General features: G+C 36.2%; 2 protein-coding genes across 8 annotated transcripts; one reads left to right on the top strand and one right to left on the bottom strand.

Moving 5' to 3' along the window:
* The first annotated feature begins 3,594 nt into the window (after positions 1–3,594).
* On the top strand, positions 3,595–6,466 carry LOC119765571. 5 transcript variants are annotated; one of them, XM_038249721.1, is made up of 3 exons: positions 3,595–3,723; positions 4,120–5,315; positions 5,378–6,466. In XM_038249721.1, exons 2-3 carry the CDS (start codon positions 4,143–4,145, stop codon positions 6,182–6,184), a joined length of 1,980 nt encoding a protein of 659 aa, XP_038105649.1. In that variant the 5' UTR covers positions 3,595–3,723; positions 4,120–4,142; the 3' UTR covers positions 6,185–6,466. The 5 variants fall into 5 exon arrangements, with proteins under 5 accessions (XP_038105649.1, XP_038105648.1, XP_038105646.1 ...); XM_038249720.1 differs by having other exon boundaries at positions 3,623–3,851; XM_038249718.1 differs by having other exon boundaries at positions 3,623–3,851; positions 3,947–5,315.
* Positions 6,467–9,046: 2,580 nt separating this feature from the next.
* Positions 9,047–11,982, bottom strand: LOC6041761. 3 transcript variants are annotated; one of them, XM_038249716.1, is made up of 4 exons: positions 11,779–11,982; positions 11,630–11,711; positions 10,123–11,326; positions 9,047–10,063 (listed from the first exon to the last, which is right to left on the bottom strand). In XM_038249716.1, exons 3-4 carry the CDS (start codon positions 11,299–11,301, stop codon positions 9,227–9,229), a joined length of 2,016 nt encoding a protein of 671 aa, XP_038105644.1. In that variant the 5' UTR covers positions 11,302–11,326; positions 11,630–11,711; positions 11,779–11,982; the 3' UTR covers positions 9,047–9,226. The 3 variants fall into 3 exon arrangements, with proteins under 3 accessions (XP_038105644.1, XP_038105643.1, XP_038105645.1); XM_038249715.1 differs by having other exon boundaries at positions 11,630–11,982; XM_038249717.1 differs by lacking the exon at positions 11,630–11,711.
* Between the last annotated feature and the right edge of the window lie 1,586 nt (positions 11,983–13,568).

Below are 13,568 nucleotides of genomic sequence, written 5' to 3'. Positions count from 1 at the left end.
GTCAAGTTTATTTTCACTCTGGTTTACTTCATTTCGATCCGTGTGGATCAATTAGTCAGCGCACTGGACTCAGTCCAGAGGTTGCTGGTTGGTACTAGAAATAGTGACTGACAGCTATAATGACAACTTCTGTTTTTACTCATTTCGACCAAAAAACTATATCTGTCCATTTAATTTAAAAATTCTGCAGAATTTAAGAATTTAAGAATTTAAGAATTTAAGAATTTAAGAATTTAAGAATTTAAGAATTTAAGAATTTAAGAATTTAAGAATTTAAGAATTTAAGAATTTAAGAATTTAAGAATTTAAGAATTTAAGAATTTAAGAATTTAAGAATTTAAGAATTTAAGAATTTAAGAATTTAAGAATTTAAGAATTTAAGAATTTAAGAATTTAAGAATTTAAGAATTTAAGAATTTAAGAATTTAAGAATTTAAGAATTTAAGAATTTAAGAATTTAAGAATTTAAGAATTTAAGAATTTAAGAATTTAAGAATTTAAGAATTTAAGAATTTAAGAATTTAAGAATTTAAGAATTTAAGAATTTAAGAATTTAAGAATTTAAGAATTTAAGAATTTAAGAATTTAAGAATTTAAGAATTTAAGAATTTCAGAATTTCAGAATTTCAGAATTTCAGAATTTCAGAATTTAAGAATTTAAGAATTTAAGAATTTAAGAATTTAAGAATTTAAGAATTTAAGAATTTAAGAATTTAAGAATCCAAGAATTTAAGAATTTAAGAATTTAAGAATTTAAGAATTTAAGAATTTAAGAATTTAAGAATTTAAGAATTTAAGAATTTAAGAATTTAAGAATTTAAGAATTTAAGAATTTAAGAATTTAAGAATTTAAGAATTTAAGAATTTAAGAATTTAAGAATTTAAGAATTTAAGAATTTAAGAATTTAAGAATTTAAGAATTTAAGAATTTAAGAATTTAAGAATTTAAGAATTTAAGAATTTAAGAATTTAAGAATTTAAGAATTTAAGAATTTAAGAATTTAAGAATTTAAGAATTTAAGAATTTAAGAATTTAAGAATTTAAGAATTTAAGAAATTAAGAATTTAAGAATTTAAGAATTTAAGAATTTAAGAATTTAAGAATTTAAGAATTTAAGAATTTAAGAATTTAAGAATTTAAGAATTTAAGAATTTAAGAATTTAAGAATTTAAGAATTTAAGAATTTAAGAATTTAAGAATTTAAGAATTTAAGAATTTAAGAATTTAAGAATTTAAGAATTTAAGAATTTAAGAATTTAAGAATTTAAGAATTAAGAATTTAAGAATTTAAGAATTTAAGAATTTAAGAATTTAAGAATTTAAGAATTTAAGAATTTAAGAATTTAAGAATTTAAGAATTTAAGAATTTAAGAATTTAAGAATTTAAAAATTTAAGAATTTCAGAATTTCAGAATTTAAGAATTTAAGAATTTAAGAATTTAAGAATTTAAGAATTTAAGAATTTAAGAATTTAAGAATTTAAGAATTTAAGAATTTAAGAATTTAAGAATTTAAGAATTTAAGAATTTAAGAATTTAAGAATTTAAGAATTTAAGAATTTAAGAATTTAAGAATTTAAGAATTTCAGAATTTAAGAATTTAAGAATTTAAGAATTTAAGAATTTAAGAATTTAAGAATTTAAGAATTTAAGAATTTAAGAATTTAAGAATTTAAGAATTTAAGAATTTAAGAATTTAAGAATTTAAGAATTTAAGAATTTAAGAATTTAAGAATTTAAGAATTTAAGAATTTAAGAATTTAAGAATTTAAGAATTTAAGAATTTAAGAATTTAAGAATTTAAGAATTTAAGAATTTAAGAATTTAAGAATTTAAGAATTTAAGAATTTAAGAATTTAAGAATTTAAGAATTTAAGAATTTAAGAATTTAAGAATTTAAGAATTTAAGAATTTAAGAATTTAAGAATTTCAGAATTTAAGAATTTAAGAATTTAAAATTTAAGAATTTAAGAATTTCAGAATTTAAGAATTTAAGAATTTAAGAATTTAAGAATTTAAGAATTTAAGAATTTAAGAATTTAAGAATTTAAGAATTTAAGAATTTAAGAATTTAAGAATTTAAGAATTTAAGAATTTAAGAATTTAAGAATTTAAGAATTTAAGAATTTAAGAATTTCAGAATTTCAGAATTTAAGAATTTAAGAATTTAAGAATTTAAGAATTTAAGAATTTAAGAATTTAAGAATTTAAGAATTTAAGAATTTAAGAATTTAAGAATTTAAGAATTTAAGAATTTAAGAATTTAAGAATTTAAGAATTTAAGAATTTAAGAATTTAAGAATTTAAGAATTTAAGAATTTAAGAATTTAAGAATTTAAGAATTTAAGAATTTAAGAATTTAAGAATTTAAGAATTTAAGAATTTAAGAATTTAAGAATTTAAGAATTTAAGAATTTAAGAATTTAAGAATTTAAGAATTTAAGAATTTAAGAATTTAAGAATTTAAGAATTTAAGAATTTAAGAATTTAAGAATTTAAGAATTTAAGAATTTAAGAATTTAAGAATTTAAGAATTTAAGAATTTAAGAATTTAAGAATTTAAGAATTTAAGAATTTAAGAATTTAAGAATTTAAGAATTTAAGAATTTAAGAATTTAAGAATTTAAGAATTTAAGAATTTAAGAATTTAAGAATTTAAGAATTTAAGAATTTAAGAATTTAAGAATTTAAGAATTTAAGAATTTAAGAATTTAAGAAATTAAGATCAGGATTGCTAGGATTGCTTGTTTTCAAATCCGTATTGGCTTATTTAAAATGTTATGCTTGAATTTTGCTTGTTACTCAATACAAATGTCTCTTGCATGTCCGGCAGTAGATCGACAATGCGTTGACCAAAATTAAACAAACACAGCCCCAATCTGACCTAAAAAACTAAACTGCATCACCCCAGATTACCAAAAGTCATTTTTCATGCGTTAACTTGCAGCACGGAAGGTAAAATATCTCCAAACTCGAATAATTGAAATCGAAAAATCAATCATCACTCCTAATGTAAACATTTACTGACGTGAGCAGGATAAACTCTATGTTTACAAACTCACATTGGCCCAATTACATTGTTTTGCTTGAAAAAACCATCCGTCAGACGATTTGCTCCTGGTAGATCCAGGAGCTAACCTGAGTTTTGTTTAGATTCGGATGAACACGGATGAACTCGAACCTAAATTAGCTCTCGCACAAGTACCGCGGTGGGCTTGACGCGGGTGCCAAATTAGCTTTGCAACGCAATTAGGTCCCTGCGGTGGAGATGCCCTAACATTTCAATAGGGCGAATCTGCATTTGTAAACAAGCAGGCTATCCCTTTCGCTCAAGTGACAGTTCACGTCAAGTAAGAGGGGGATAGACTGATTGTTTACAAACGCAGATTCGCCCTATTGAACTGTTACTACGGAATTTTAACATCGCCCGTTCTCCCACACTCAACGGCCTCAGCACGTCGCGGGCCGAATCTTCATTTATTCTCCAATATTCTCAGCAACTGCATCTGCGCATATGTCAAATCGTCTGTCAGAACCCTTTTTGAGGGATACTTCTGATTTTGAGTGTAACCCAAATTAATCCAAATTTTTGGCCTGTTTTGTTATTAGCGTGTAACTGTTTTATTTTGTTGTCCCTTATTTTTGTGGCCGCTAGCTGTTGAGGGTTAAGTTTCGTTAAATATTCTTGACTCAACAAAACCACCCTCCGTTGCTCACATGCCTGTGTGTTGATACTAAAGAATCTGCTGAATCGAGTGATTAACGACTAACTAAGCATTTTAGATTTGTGTTTAGTTTGAGCTTCGTCTTAGCTTCGGTATTTTAAGTTCTAGCTAGAAACTTGAGAAAAGGTACGTTTTTTTTTGTTCGTTAACAAATTGAAGATAAATTAGTCAAGCTGTTAAAAGTAAAATCATTAAAAAATATGTTTACTGTTTAAAAAAAGGTGCTGTGTTAATGCTACAAGGATACCCATCATGACGAAGAACTTTTGATACTTGAATAGCACGACCAGGGATGGGAATGAACGATTGCCACCCCGTATAGAGCCCTAAGACGAAGCTCTTCGTAAAAAAAAGTACAAAAATTGCAACTGTAGTGACCATATGCATTTTTAAGGTTCCCGTTCAACAACTTCAAGTATGACCCAGTGCAGAAGCTGCAACGCCAGCATCGACGCCGACGCCGAGTGGACAGTCCAGTGCAGCGGCCAGTGTGGCTTGTCCTTCCACGTGCGCTGCACCCACCTCACGCCGTCCCAGTATTCGGCGTGGTCCGACGAGGTGGGCCTGCTGTGGTTCTGCCCGGAATGTTTGCCCCAGTTCAACCCGGCGGTGGACGCCATCCGAAAGAGTACGGTGACCCGCGTGGAGGACCTCGAAACCAAGCTGGACCGTGGGTTGGACCGAGTTGAAGGCTTGCTGATGGGGTTGAGCGGAAGTGGGACGAACATGGTGCAGAAGCCGAAGGATGAAGTTCTTCTTCCCGCACTGCCAACGGAACTTTGGGAGTTTATTTTCCAGCACTTGAACTTGTTCACGCTGAAGACGGTTCGGCTGACGTGTCGCGAGTGGAACGAGATCGTCACCTGTTGCCCATCAATATCGAACGGATATGTGTTTAAAATTTCCATGCCACCGAAGGCAGCGGACATTAGGCACCTCCGGAAAGTGCTAGCTCGCCCGGGCCAATACACCAACGTCAAGGTTACGCTTGAGCCTTTTGCGAACCCATTCCAAGCCGTTTGGTGGAAGTCGGCGTGGCAGTCGTTTGGTCAAACCGTTCAGATACTCAAATGTAAAGCCAAGAATGAGACCAACCCAATTATGATGGAGATGCTTAGCCATATGCCGAATTTGAAGGACTTCACATACTCTCAAACACCCGATTGGAGGGATCGCATGGACGAAATGATGGATGATATACCTTCCACAATTAGACTAGATCACGTCCAGCGGTTGTGGTTAAAGAAAACTGACATGAACGTTGGTATGCTAAGCATTTTTGCTAGGATTTTCAAGAAATTAAAGGTCATCAAATTCAAAACAAGATGCGGCCCCATTTTCATGATGCATAGAGGCTACGAACAAAAGTGCGTTGATCTTCTGAGAACAAACAAAAACACGTTGGAAGAGGTGAAACTCTACCCAACAAACCGCATCATCGATGTGCTAACCAACTTTGATAAGATTCAGCTGAAGCGCGTTTCTCTTGATTACAATGAGAATGTAACAATAGGGAAAATAATTCAACTGACTAAACGCCAAACTAAAATCGAACGCCTTCACATAATTGTAAAGTTCCAGAACATTTCGGTAAGTGAACGTTGTTCTGGAGAAAGATTTCTGTAACATTAACTAAACTTTCCAATCCACAGGCTCTCTACGACATAGTGCGCAACCTGCCCAATCTGAAAAGCTTCAAGTTCTCTCTTCCCGAGTCTGAAGCTGCCCTGAACGCAATTCCCGCTTTCCTGTCCACGTTGACCAAGCTGGAAACGCTCGGCATTCGCACGTTGAGTGTTCCAAACGCAGAAGCCGGCTTCAGTTTTGGCGAAGCCAGCCTTCCCAAGCTAAGAAACTTCAAGGCAATACTCGTCTACTTTGCCAAAGATTCGCTGCCAAGCTTTGTCGCCCGCTGTCCCCGACTTCGCACCGTTTTGCTGCGCAACGCCCGCATCCATTGGGCCGACTTTCCGGCGTTGGTCACGCGAGCCCCATCGCTGGACCAGCTGAAGCTGCTTTACCTCGAGAAGCACTGTCCCGGCCAAGACGTGCTGTCGAGCGTGCCAACGCAGACCTCAAACCTGCGCCATTTGCAACTCACCGGCTGCGAAGTCCCGGAGGAACTTGTCCGCAACGTCGGCTACCTCTGTCCGAAGCTGGAGCTGCTGCACATGAGCCGCTTTCCGGCCTTCCGAGAGTGGCTGCGGGACAGCACGATGGAGGAGCTGTGTCCGACGCTGGAGCATTTGCGCGAGATTAAGCTGTACGACTTTGAGTACCTGAGCGAACGGGCGTTGGAGTGTTTAGTGGAGAATTGTCCCCGTGTGGAGAAGCTGCTGCTGGGAGATTGTGCGCTGATCAATGAAGATTCGGCACGTGACGTGTTGAGACCGTTGAAGGGGGCGGAGTTGATTTTCAACTGTGCCATGTACAAGGACAGGAAGAAGCCTAGGGGGTAGCCGACGGCGTGTAGCACTTCCATTTTATCTTGCTGTGTTGTTATTCATTTTACTGCTCGGCCAACCTGCGGGTCATGAGCTATCTCCAGATGCGTTGCAGTCTAACTCGGTTCTGGGCTGCTTCTCTCGAATTCCGTCTCGGACCCTATATTATTATTACAAGACTCGAAAATATTGCGTATATTAAGTATATTTTAAGAAGTTATCTGAATTATAAACAACTGAAATAAAGTTAAAACATCCCAAAACACATTCCCTTTTTTGGTTAATAAAAGTGGAATCATTTCCAGTACAGCTAAACCGAAACAAATATCAAATTGGTGGTTGGTCACTTTCGTTTGACACTTTTTTAGTTTGTACCCCGTTGGTTGGTCAAAGTCAAACTAAAAAGTGACGAGTGACACTATCAAAACAAACGTTTGATAGTGTGTGTGAACTCCGTGTAAAAGGGGTGTCAAACTAAAAAGTGACCCCGTTCGTTTGACAACAGTTGGTGTCAAACCACCGGGGTTTGAGTGTATTTGGCTTTGTTTTTGTTTTTTGACGTGTGACTATGCCTTATAAGGGCATCTCCACCGCAGGGACCTAATTGCGTTGCAAAGCTAATTTGGCACCCGCGTCAAGCCCACCGCGGTACTTGTGCGAGAGCTAATTTAGGTTCGAGTTCATCCGTGTTCATCCGAATCTAAACAAAACTCAGGTTCGAGCTCAGGTTAGCTCCGGGATCTACCGGGAGCAAATCGTCTGACGGATGGTTTTTTTGCAGACAAAACAATGTAATTGGGTCAATGTGAGTTTGTAAACAAAGAGCCAATACGGATTTGAAAACAAGCAATTCGAGCATATGGGTCCTAAAATGAAGCTTAGATTGCTGATATTATTGTTTACAACAATAAAGTTTATTTTTCTGAGTACGACCACAAAGAATTTAAAATGGATTTTTAATCAATTTTGAAAAATTAACCTCGCGGTCCTTCTTGACAGAAAAGCTCCTTCTTAAATTCTTAAATTCTTAAATCCTTAAATTCTTAAGTTCTTAAATTCCTCAATTGAGTCCTAAAATGAAGCTTAGATTGCTGATATTATTGTTTACAGCGATAAAGCTTATTTTTCTGAGTACAATGACCCTTTGTACGACCACAAAGAGTTAAAAATAGATTTTTAAATCAATTTTGAAAAATTAACCTCGCGGTCCTTCTTGACAGAAAAGTTCCTACTTGACAGCTTGTTCCAAGGGGACCACAGTTGATCCATCGAAAAAATGTTGTCTTGTCAAAAAAAATTTTTGCATTAAAATGAAAAATAGTGATCAGAAATGGTTTTTAATCGTGTTTTTTACCGTTGTACATAAAAATTGGCATAGGGCTTTAGTACCCAATTCTTAAATTCCCAAATTATTAAATTTTCAAAATCCAGATTTTGAATTAATTTTTTTTTATTTTTGAAAAAAATTGTGTTTTTGAATGTTAGAATTTCGGGTTTTTCGTAAATTTGTAAATTTCACTTAATTTCGATTCCGTCTGTGTGGATCAATTGGACAGCGCACTGGACTCACAATCCAGAGGTTGCTGATTGGTACTAGCAATAGTGGCCGACACAAGGGCCGACAGCTATAAAGACAACTTCTTTTTTTACTCCATTTCGACCAAAAAACTATATCTGTCCTTTTAATTTCAAAATTCTGCATTTTTAGATTCGGCGGGGATTTTAAATATTATTATATCGAACACAAGATTATTAAAAAGGAAAATTCCAATTCTTCGATTTTTTCATCAGAACATATTGCAAACAAGCACCGCGCGAAGAAACGTCAAACGCCACTTTTCGTTTATGCTGCGTACCGCTTAAGAAAAATCTTTTCGTGACCCTTTCCCTGACCGTATCTTGGGCTTTTTTTATATGGAGTTTTGGGTTCCTTCGGATCTGCGTATCAGCCTTTACGGTACACCATTGAAAATATTTTGAAATGAAATGAAAAAAATAAATAATAAAAATAAACGTATTCGTAATTTTACCTTACTCCTCACAGACGTGAGCAAGATACACCCTTTGTTTACTAACTCACATTGGACCAATTACATTGTTTCGCTTGATATATATTTGAATTTTATACATAATTTAAAAATGTTCAAAATTTTTAAATTTTGGACATTCATGGTTGATTATCTTTTATTTAAAAAATACAAACAAATATATAAATTCCACAACTTTTCAATTTAATAAAATCGTGAACTAAATTACTGATTTCTTTAATATTCATTCGAATTTGATATTCAAAATAAATGCATCTTCAACCAAAACAAATACAAATAATTCAAAAAATCGCTAAAAAAAACAAACAAACAACAACAAACAAACAACAACAAACAAGCAAACATGTCGGAAGCAAATCGGATGAACTCTTTCTAAAATTTAAAAAAGGATATTTTATTGATGTAAGCAAACAATTAGGACATATAATGCAATTGGAAGCATGTTCTATCATGCTAGAATGTAGTTTTATTGATTTCGATCAACAAAACGGCTAGAATTTGAAAATGAATAAATTAGATCCCCGCGGTGGGCTTCATTCGGTAGTCAAATTAGCTCCCAGCGGTGCGAAAACGTGTATTAGCTACGGAGCAAAGCTAAAACTGGGGATCCAACCGATAGGTTTGCCAAGCATTTAGATCTCTGCGGTGGAGATGCCCTAAACGCTTATAACTCGGCGCCGCCTGGGGCTCGTGCATAAACCACGTGGTCTGCAAATTTGAAATGTTAACCCACGCCGGTGGTTTTTCGTGTAGGTTAATTATAAGGAGTCTGTGATTTAATCTAGAATTGAAATATATACATTTCTGAAGAAGATAAAAAAAAACCTAATTTAAAATTATTTTATACTTTATTCACGACGAAGACAGAAAAATCTGCAATAACAAAAGTGAATGGTTTCATAAAGGCAACGTTTACAAAGTAATGTTGGGAATGATTTTTATAGTATATAATATATAAGAAATGTTTTGAAAATATATGTTTTAAGGAGATTCCGCCTCTACAAAACGATCAGTTGTTCACATTCGGCAATTCATAGGTCTGCCGAACTCTCTCCTTATCCTTAAACACGCCACAGTTGTACACCAACTGAACCCCCTTCAATGGTCTCAACGCTTGCCGCGCCGAGTCTTCATCGATCGAACAGCTGCCCAGCAGCACCTTGCTCAGCTTCGGACAGCGATCCACCAAACACTTCAGCGTACGCACGCTAATCCTATCGAGCCCGTACAGCTTAATCTCTCGCAGGTTCTCCAGCGTTTGACAGAGCGCCGCCATGGTAGCGTCGTCCGTAAGTTGGCGAATGACGATAGCCAGATGGAACAGCTCCAGCCGGGGGCACAGGTAGCCTAGGGTGTGGAGCGTTTCGTCGGGAATGTCGGTGCACGAGATCCACAGACGGCGCAGGTTGGACAGTTGGGTGGGCGGGTTGGTGTGTGGGATGGGTATGGCCTGGTTGTTTTCTTCCTCCCTCACGAGCACCAGTTTAAGCTGTTTTAGAGAGGGAGCGCGAGAGACCAGCGCCGGAAGTTCGGCCCAATCCGTGATGGTGACGTCTTGCAGGAAGATGGAGTTTAGTTTGGGACAACGGGCTGCGAAATTCGACAGGGAGTTTCTTGCAAGCGTCGTGTTGGCCATTTTGAACTTTTTCAGGTTGGGCAAACCGAGCTCGCCAAGTTGCAAATACTGGTGCTGTTCTCGATCGAGAGTTTTGTAGATTCCTAGCGTTTCCAGCTTGGTCAGCGTGGCCAGGAACGGTGGCAGTGCGTTGATTGCAGCTTCCTTTACGGGGAGAGAGATCTTTAGACTTTTCAGGTTGGGAAGGTTGAGTACAATTTCACGAAGTGCCTGCAAATAAAAGAATTAATTCAAACTTCTAAATAAATATGAAGTTTTGGACATCTTACCGAAATGTCTTCAATGGACACGTCCACTATATTAAGCCGCTCAATCTTGGTTTGGTGTCTGGTTAGCTGTACAACTTGCGTGATCGTGATTCCGCTTTGGTCATTCTTTATAATTGTGAAACGCTTCAACTTTGGCTCGTCAACAAGCATCAGATTATCTATGATGCTATCTGTTGGCCACAGTTTAAGCTCTTCCAAAGTGCCAATGTTAGCTCTTATCAGATCTATGGCCTTCTGGTTATAATCTTGCATGTGCATAAACACAGTAGACACTCGAACGTACAATTTGAGCACCTTTAACTTCTGGAACATCCTTCCGAAAAGGACAAGCATACCGACGTTGTACTCCGTTTGTTTCAGTATGACTTTTTGAACATTATCTAGTTGGAAGTTGATCGGTAGATCATTGACTCGGTAGTCGGGAATTGTATACCCATACTTGGTGTAGGTGAATTCCTTGAGGTTTGTCATCCATCTCATCATCTCCAGCATGGTGGGGTTGGTTTCGTTATCGCCTTTAAATTTAAAAATTTGCAAAGTTTGGCCAAACGATTGCCACGCCGACTTCCACCAGACGCTCTGCCCCGGGTTTGCAAACGGCCTAAGAGTTACCGCTACGTTCGAGAATTGAGCCGGGCAAGCCAGCGTGCTCCGGACGGTCCCGATGTCCTCCAACTTTGGCGGCGCCGGAATAGTCAACACGTAACTGTTTGACAACGATGGACAGCAGGTCACGATCTCGTTCCACTTGCGACAAACCAGCCGTACCTTCTTCAGCGTGCACAGGTCCAGCTTCAGGAAGATCTCCTCCCACATCTCGGTCGGAAGTGTCGGCAGAGGCGGCTTCACGGCCGCCACCCTGGCCGTCGCCACGCTCGCCAAATTTCCCCTTAACCCTTTAACGAGAGATTCAAATCGTCCAAGGCCGCTGTTGAGCTTGGACTCGAGCTCTTCGACTCGGGCCACCGTAGTCTTCCGGATGGCGGCCACCGCCGGGTTGAACGCTGGAAAACATTGCAGGCAGAACCACAGCAGGCCGACCTTGTCGTTCCACGCGCCAAACTGGGACGGCGATAGGTTCACGCACTGGGCGTGGAAAAACAGACCACATTGGCCGCTGCAGCGGATTGGCCAACCGGCGGCATCGATTACGGCGTTGCAAGCTGGGCAGGGATTCATCGTTGGTAACTTTGTGAAAGTTTCTCTAAAATTAAGTTATTGAAATATTTAGATGGAGTCAATGATAGTTCTGGATATAGATCTCAGAAGTACAAAAATTAAATGAAAATTAATCACGATTTATAAAATGTTCTGTACAAAACTTTGTTTTATATTGATGCGTTTTGAGAATATACCCTATTTTTTCTTAACTTATTTTTATCAGGGCTTTGACTTGATACATAGTTTAACTAACAAGTTATGGTATGTACCCAATAAAACAACAAACTACAAATTAAATTACATTACGTGTCGGATATCAAGCAAAAGATTAGCAAATCAAACAAACCTCCAAAAATTATGAAATAAGCACTCAGCTACGAATTTTACTATCTCCGAAGTTGGAAGGTCACGATTTACGGTTTATGATTCTTAGAAAAAAAAAATACGTTGACACGACTCTAACAACGGTTAACACTGTTTTGTGAGGTCTCCTACTTAGTTGGAATGGATAGATCCACCAAAAAGAGAGTTGTCTTGTATCTTTGAAACCACAATTTTTAATGACTTCCTTTCTGCGTCTTAAACTAATGAGCTCCACCGAACATTTGGCCCTGAAAATGCAAATAAGTTTTCGTGATGAGACATGAATAATACAAATTTCAACGAAACTTAAATTTTACGACCCGCTTCCAAAAATAAACAACATTAACCTTCGTTAAATTTCTTTCACCCAGACATCTGCACCACTCCGCATCAGCGTGCACTCGTCAAAACCGCGAATGGTGGTGGAAACGTCAAAAACGGCTACCAAAACAAACTCCCCTCCCACCCGCGGTTGTTTTGCCCGCACGAGCGTCGCGTTATTTTGCTTCCGCGTGCGCCAACTCCGCCGTGTGGAAGAGGAACCAAAACTTGAGGAAATCACCCAACAGGGCGAGTTTTGTTTTCTCATAGTAATTTCAATAGAGTCTTAAAGGTTGTACAACAGTAAAATAACACGATAAAAACCATTTCTGATCCTTTTTTTGTATTTTAATGAAACAAAAAGTTGACAAGACAGCATTTTTCCGATGGATCAACTATGATCCCCTTGGAAAGAGCTGACAAGTAGCACCCCAATTGGGTACTAAAGCCCTATGTAAATTTGTATGTACAACGGTAAAAAGCATGATCAAAAACCATTTCTGATCACTTTTTTTTAATTTTAATGCATTTTTTTTTACAAGACAACATTTTTTCGATGGATCAACTGTGGTCCCCTTGGAACGAGCTGTCAAGTAGGAGCTTTGCTGTAAAGAAGGACCGCGAGGTTAATTTTTAAAAATTGATTTAAAAACCCATTTTAAACTCTTTGTGGTCGTACAAAGGGTCATTGTACTCACAAAATAGTAGTTTATGCAACAAGTTGCAAAAAGAGGATTTTTTCAGCACGAGTCGTACATTTATCCAACGAGGTTCACCGAGTTGGATAAATACGAAGAGTGCTGAAAAAAATCTAGTTTTGCAACGAGTTCCATACAACATTTTTTGCAATTTAAAAAAAACTCCCATTGAGTAAAATTTTAAGTCAAATTTTCATGTATTTTGTCAATAAATCGTTAAAATCATTTTTTTTTTCAAAATTGTTACTTTTCGAAACAAGTATTGAAAAGTTTAACTTTTCAGCATCCATTTCAGTGCTGAAAAGTAGAACTTTTCAGCATTTATTTTGAAAAGTGTTGCTATTCGATTCTGTTATTTTTGGTACAGAAAAGTAGGCTATTTCGTCGTTCAAGAATGGCACGAAAAGTAAGTAGTTTCACGACGGAATTGCAAAAATAAGCTTTATAGCTGTAAACAATAATATCAGCAATCTATATAAGCTTCATTTTAGGACCCAATTCTAATCAAATATGGGAAATTCACGTATGTTTGGTAGGATAAAATCTAAGCCTTAATTCCGTCGAATTTCCCAATTCTCACTATTTAGACAATTTCTTTTGCAAAAGCTTTGATATAAATTTGCTTGATTACTTCTCATTGAGCCATTTTTCGCTTGATATGGGTTGAAAATGCTAAATATGTACCTACCCAGGGGTTGGACAGAATTAATATTTTTATTATTCGTCAACCTATTGACGGCAGTTTTGATAAATGGAGCCTAACATTTCAAAAGGGCACACAAGTTTTGTAAACAATAGTGTATCCCTTTCACTCAAATGAGGTGTGAAAGGGATACACTCTTGTTTACAAAAGTTTTGTGCCCTAATGAAATGGAAAGCACGAAATATTTGCGTCAATACATT

This window comes from Culex quinquefasciatus, chromosome 1, assembly GCF_015732765.1.
Source record: "Culex quinquefasciatus strain JHB chromosome 1, VPISU_Cqui_1.0_pri_paternal, whole genome shotgun sequence".
NCBI lineage: Eukaryota > Metazoa > Arthropoda > Insecta > Diptera > Culicidae > Culex > Culex quinquefasciatus.
Note: the sequence above shows the minus strand (reverse complement) of the source record. Positions and strands in the feature narration are given on the sequence as shown.

Excerpts from the sequence above, each read along its gene's own strand:
- LOC119765571 (XM_038249721.1), top strand. The coding sequence starts at position 4,143 with ATGACCCAGTGCAGAAGCTGCAACGCCAGCATCGACGCCGACGCCGAG. Across the intron at positions 5,316-5,377 it reads TAAAGTTCCAGAACATTTCG|GCTCTCTACGACATAGTGCG; the intron begins GTAAGTGAACGT and ends TCCAATCCACAG.
- LOC6041761 (XM_038249715.1), bottom strand. The coding sequence starts at position 11,301 with ATGAATCCCTGCCCAGCTTGCAACGCCGTAATCGATGCCGCCGGTTGG. Across the intron at positions 10,064-10,122 it reads TGTCCATTGAAGACATTTCG|GCACTTCGTGAAATTGTACT; the intron begins GTAAGATGTCCA and ends TTTTATTTGCAG.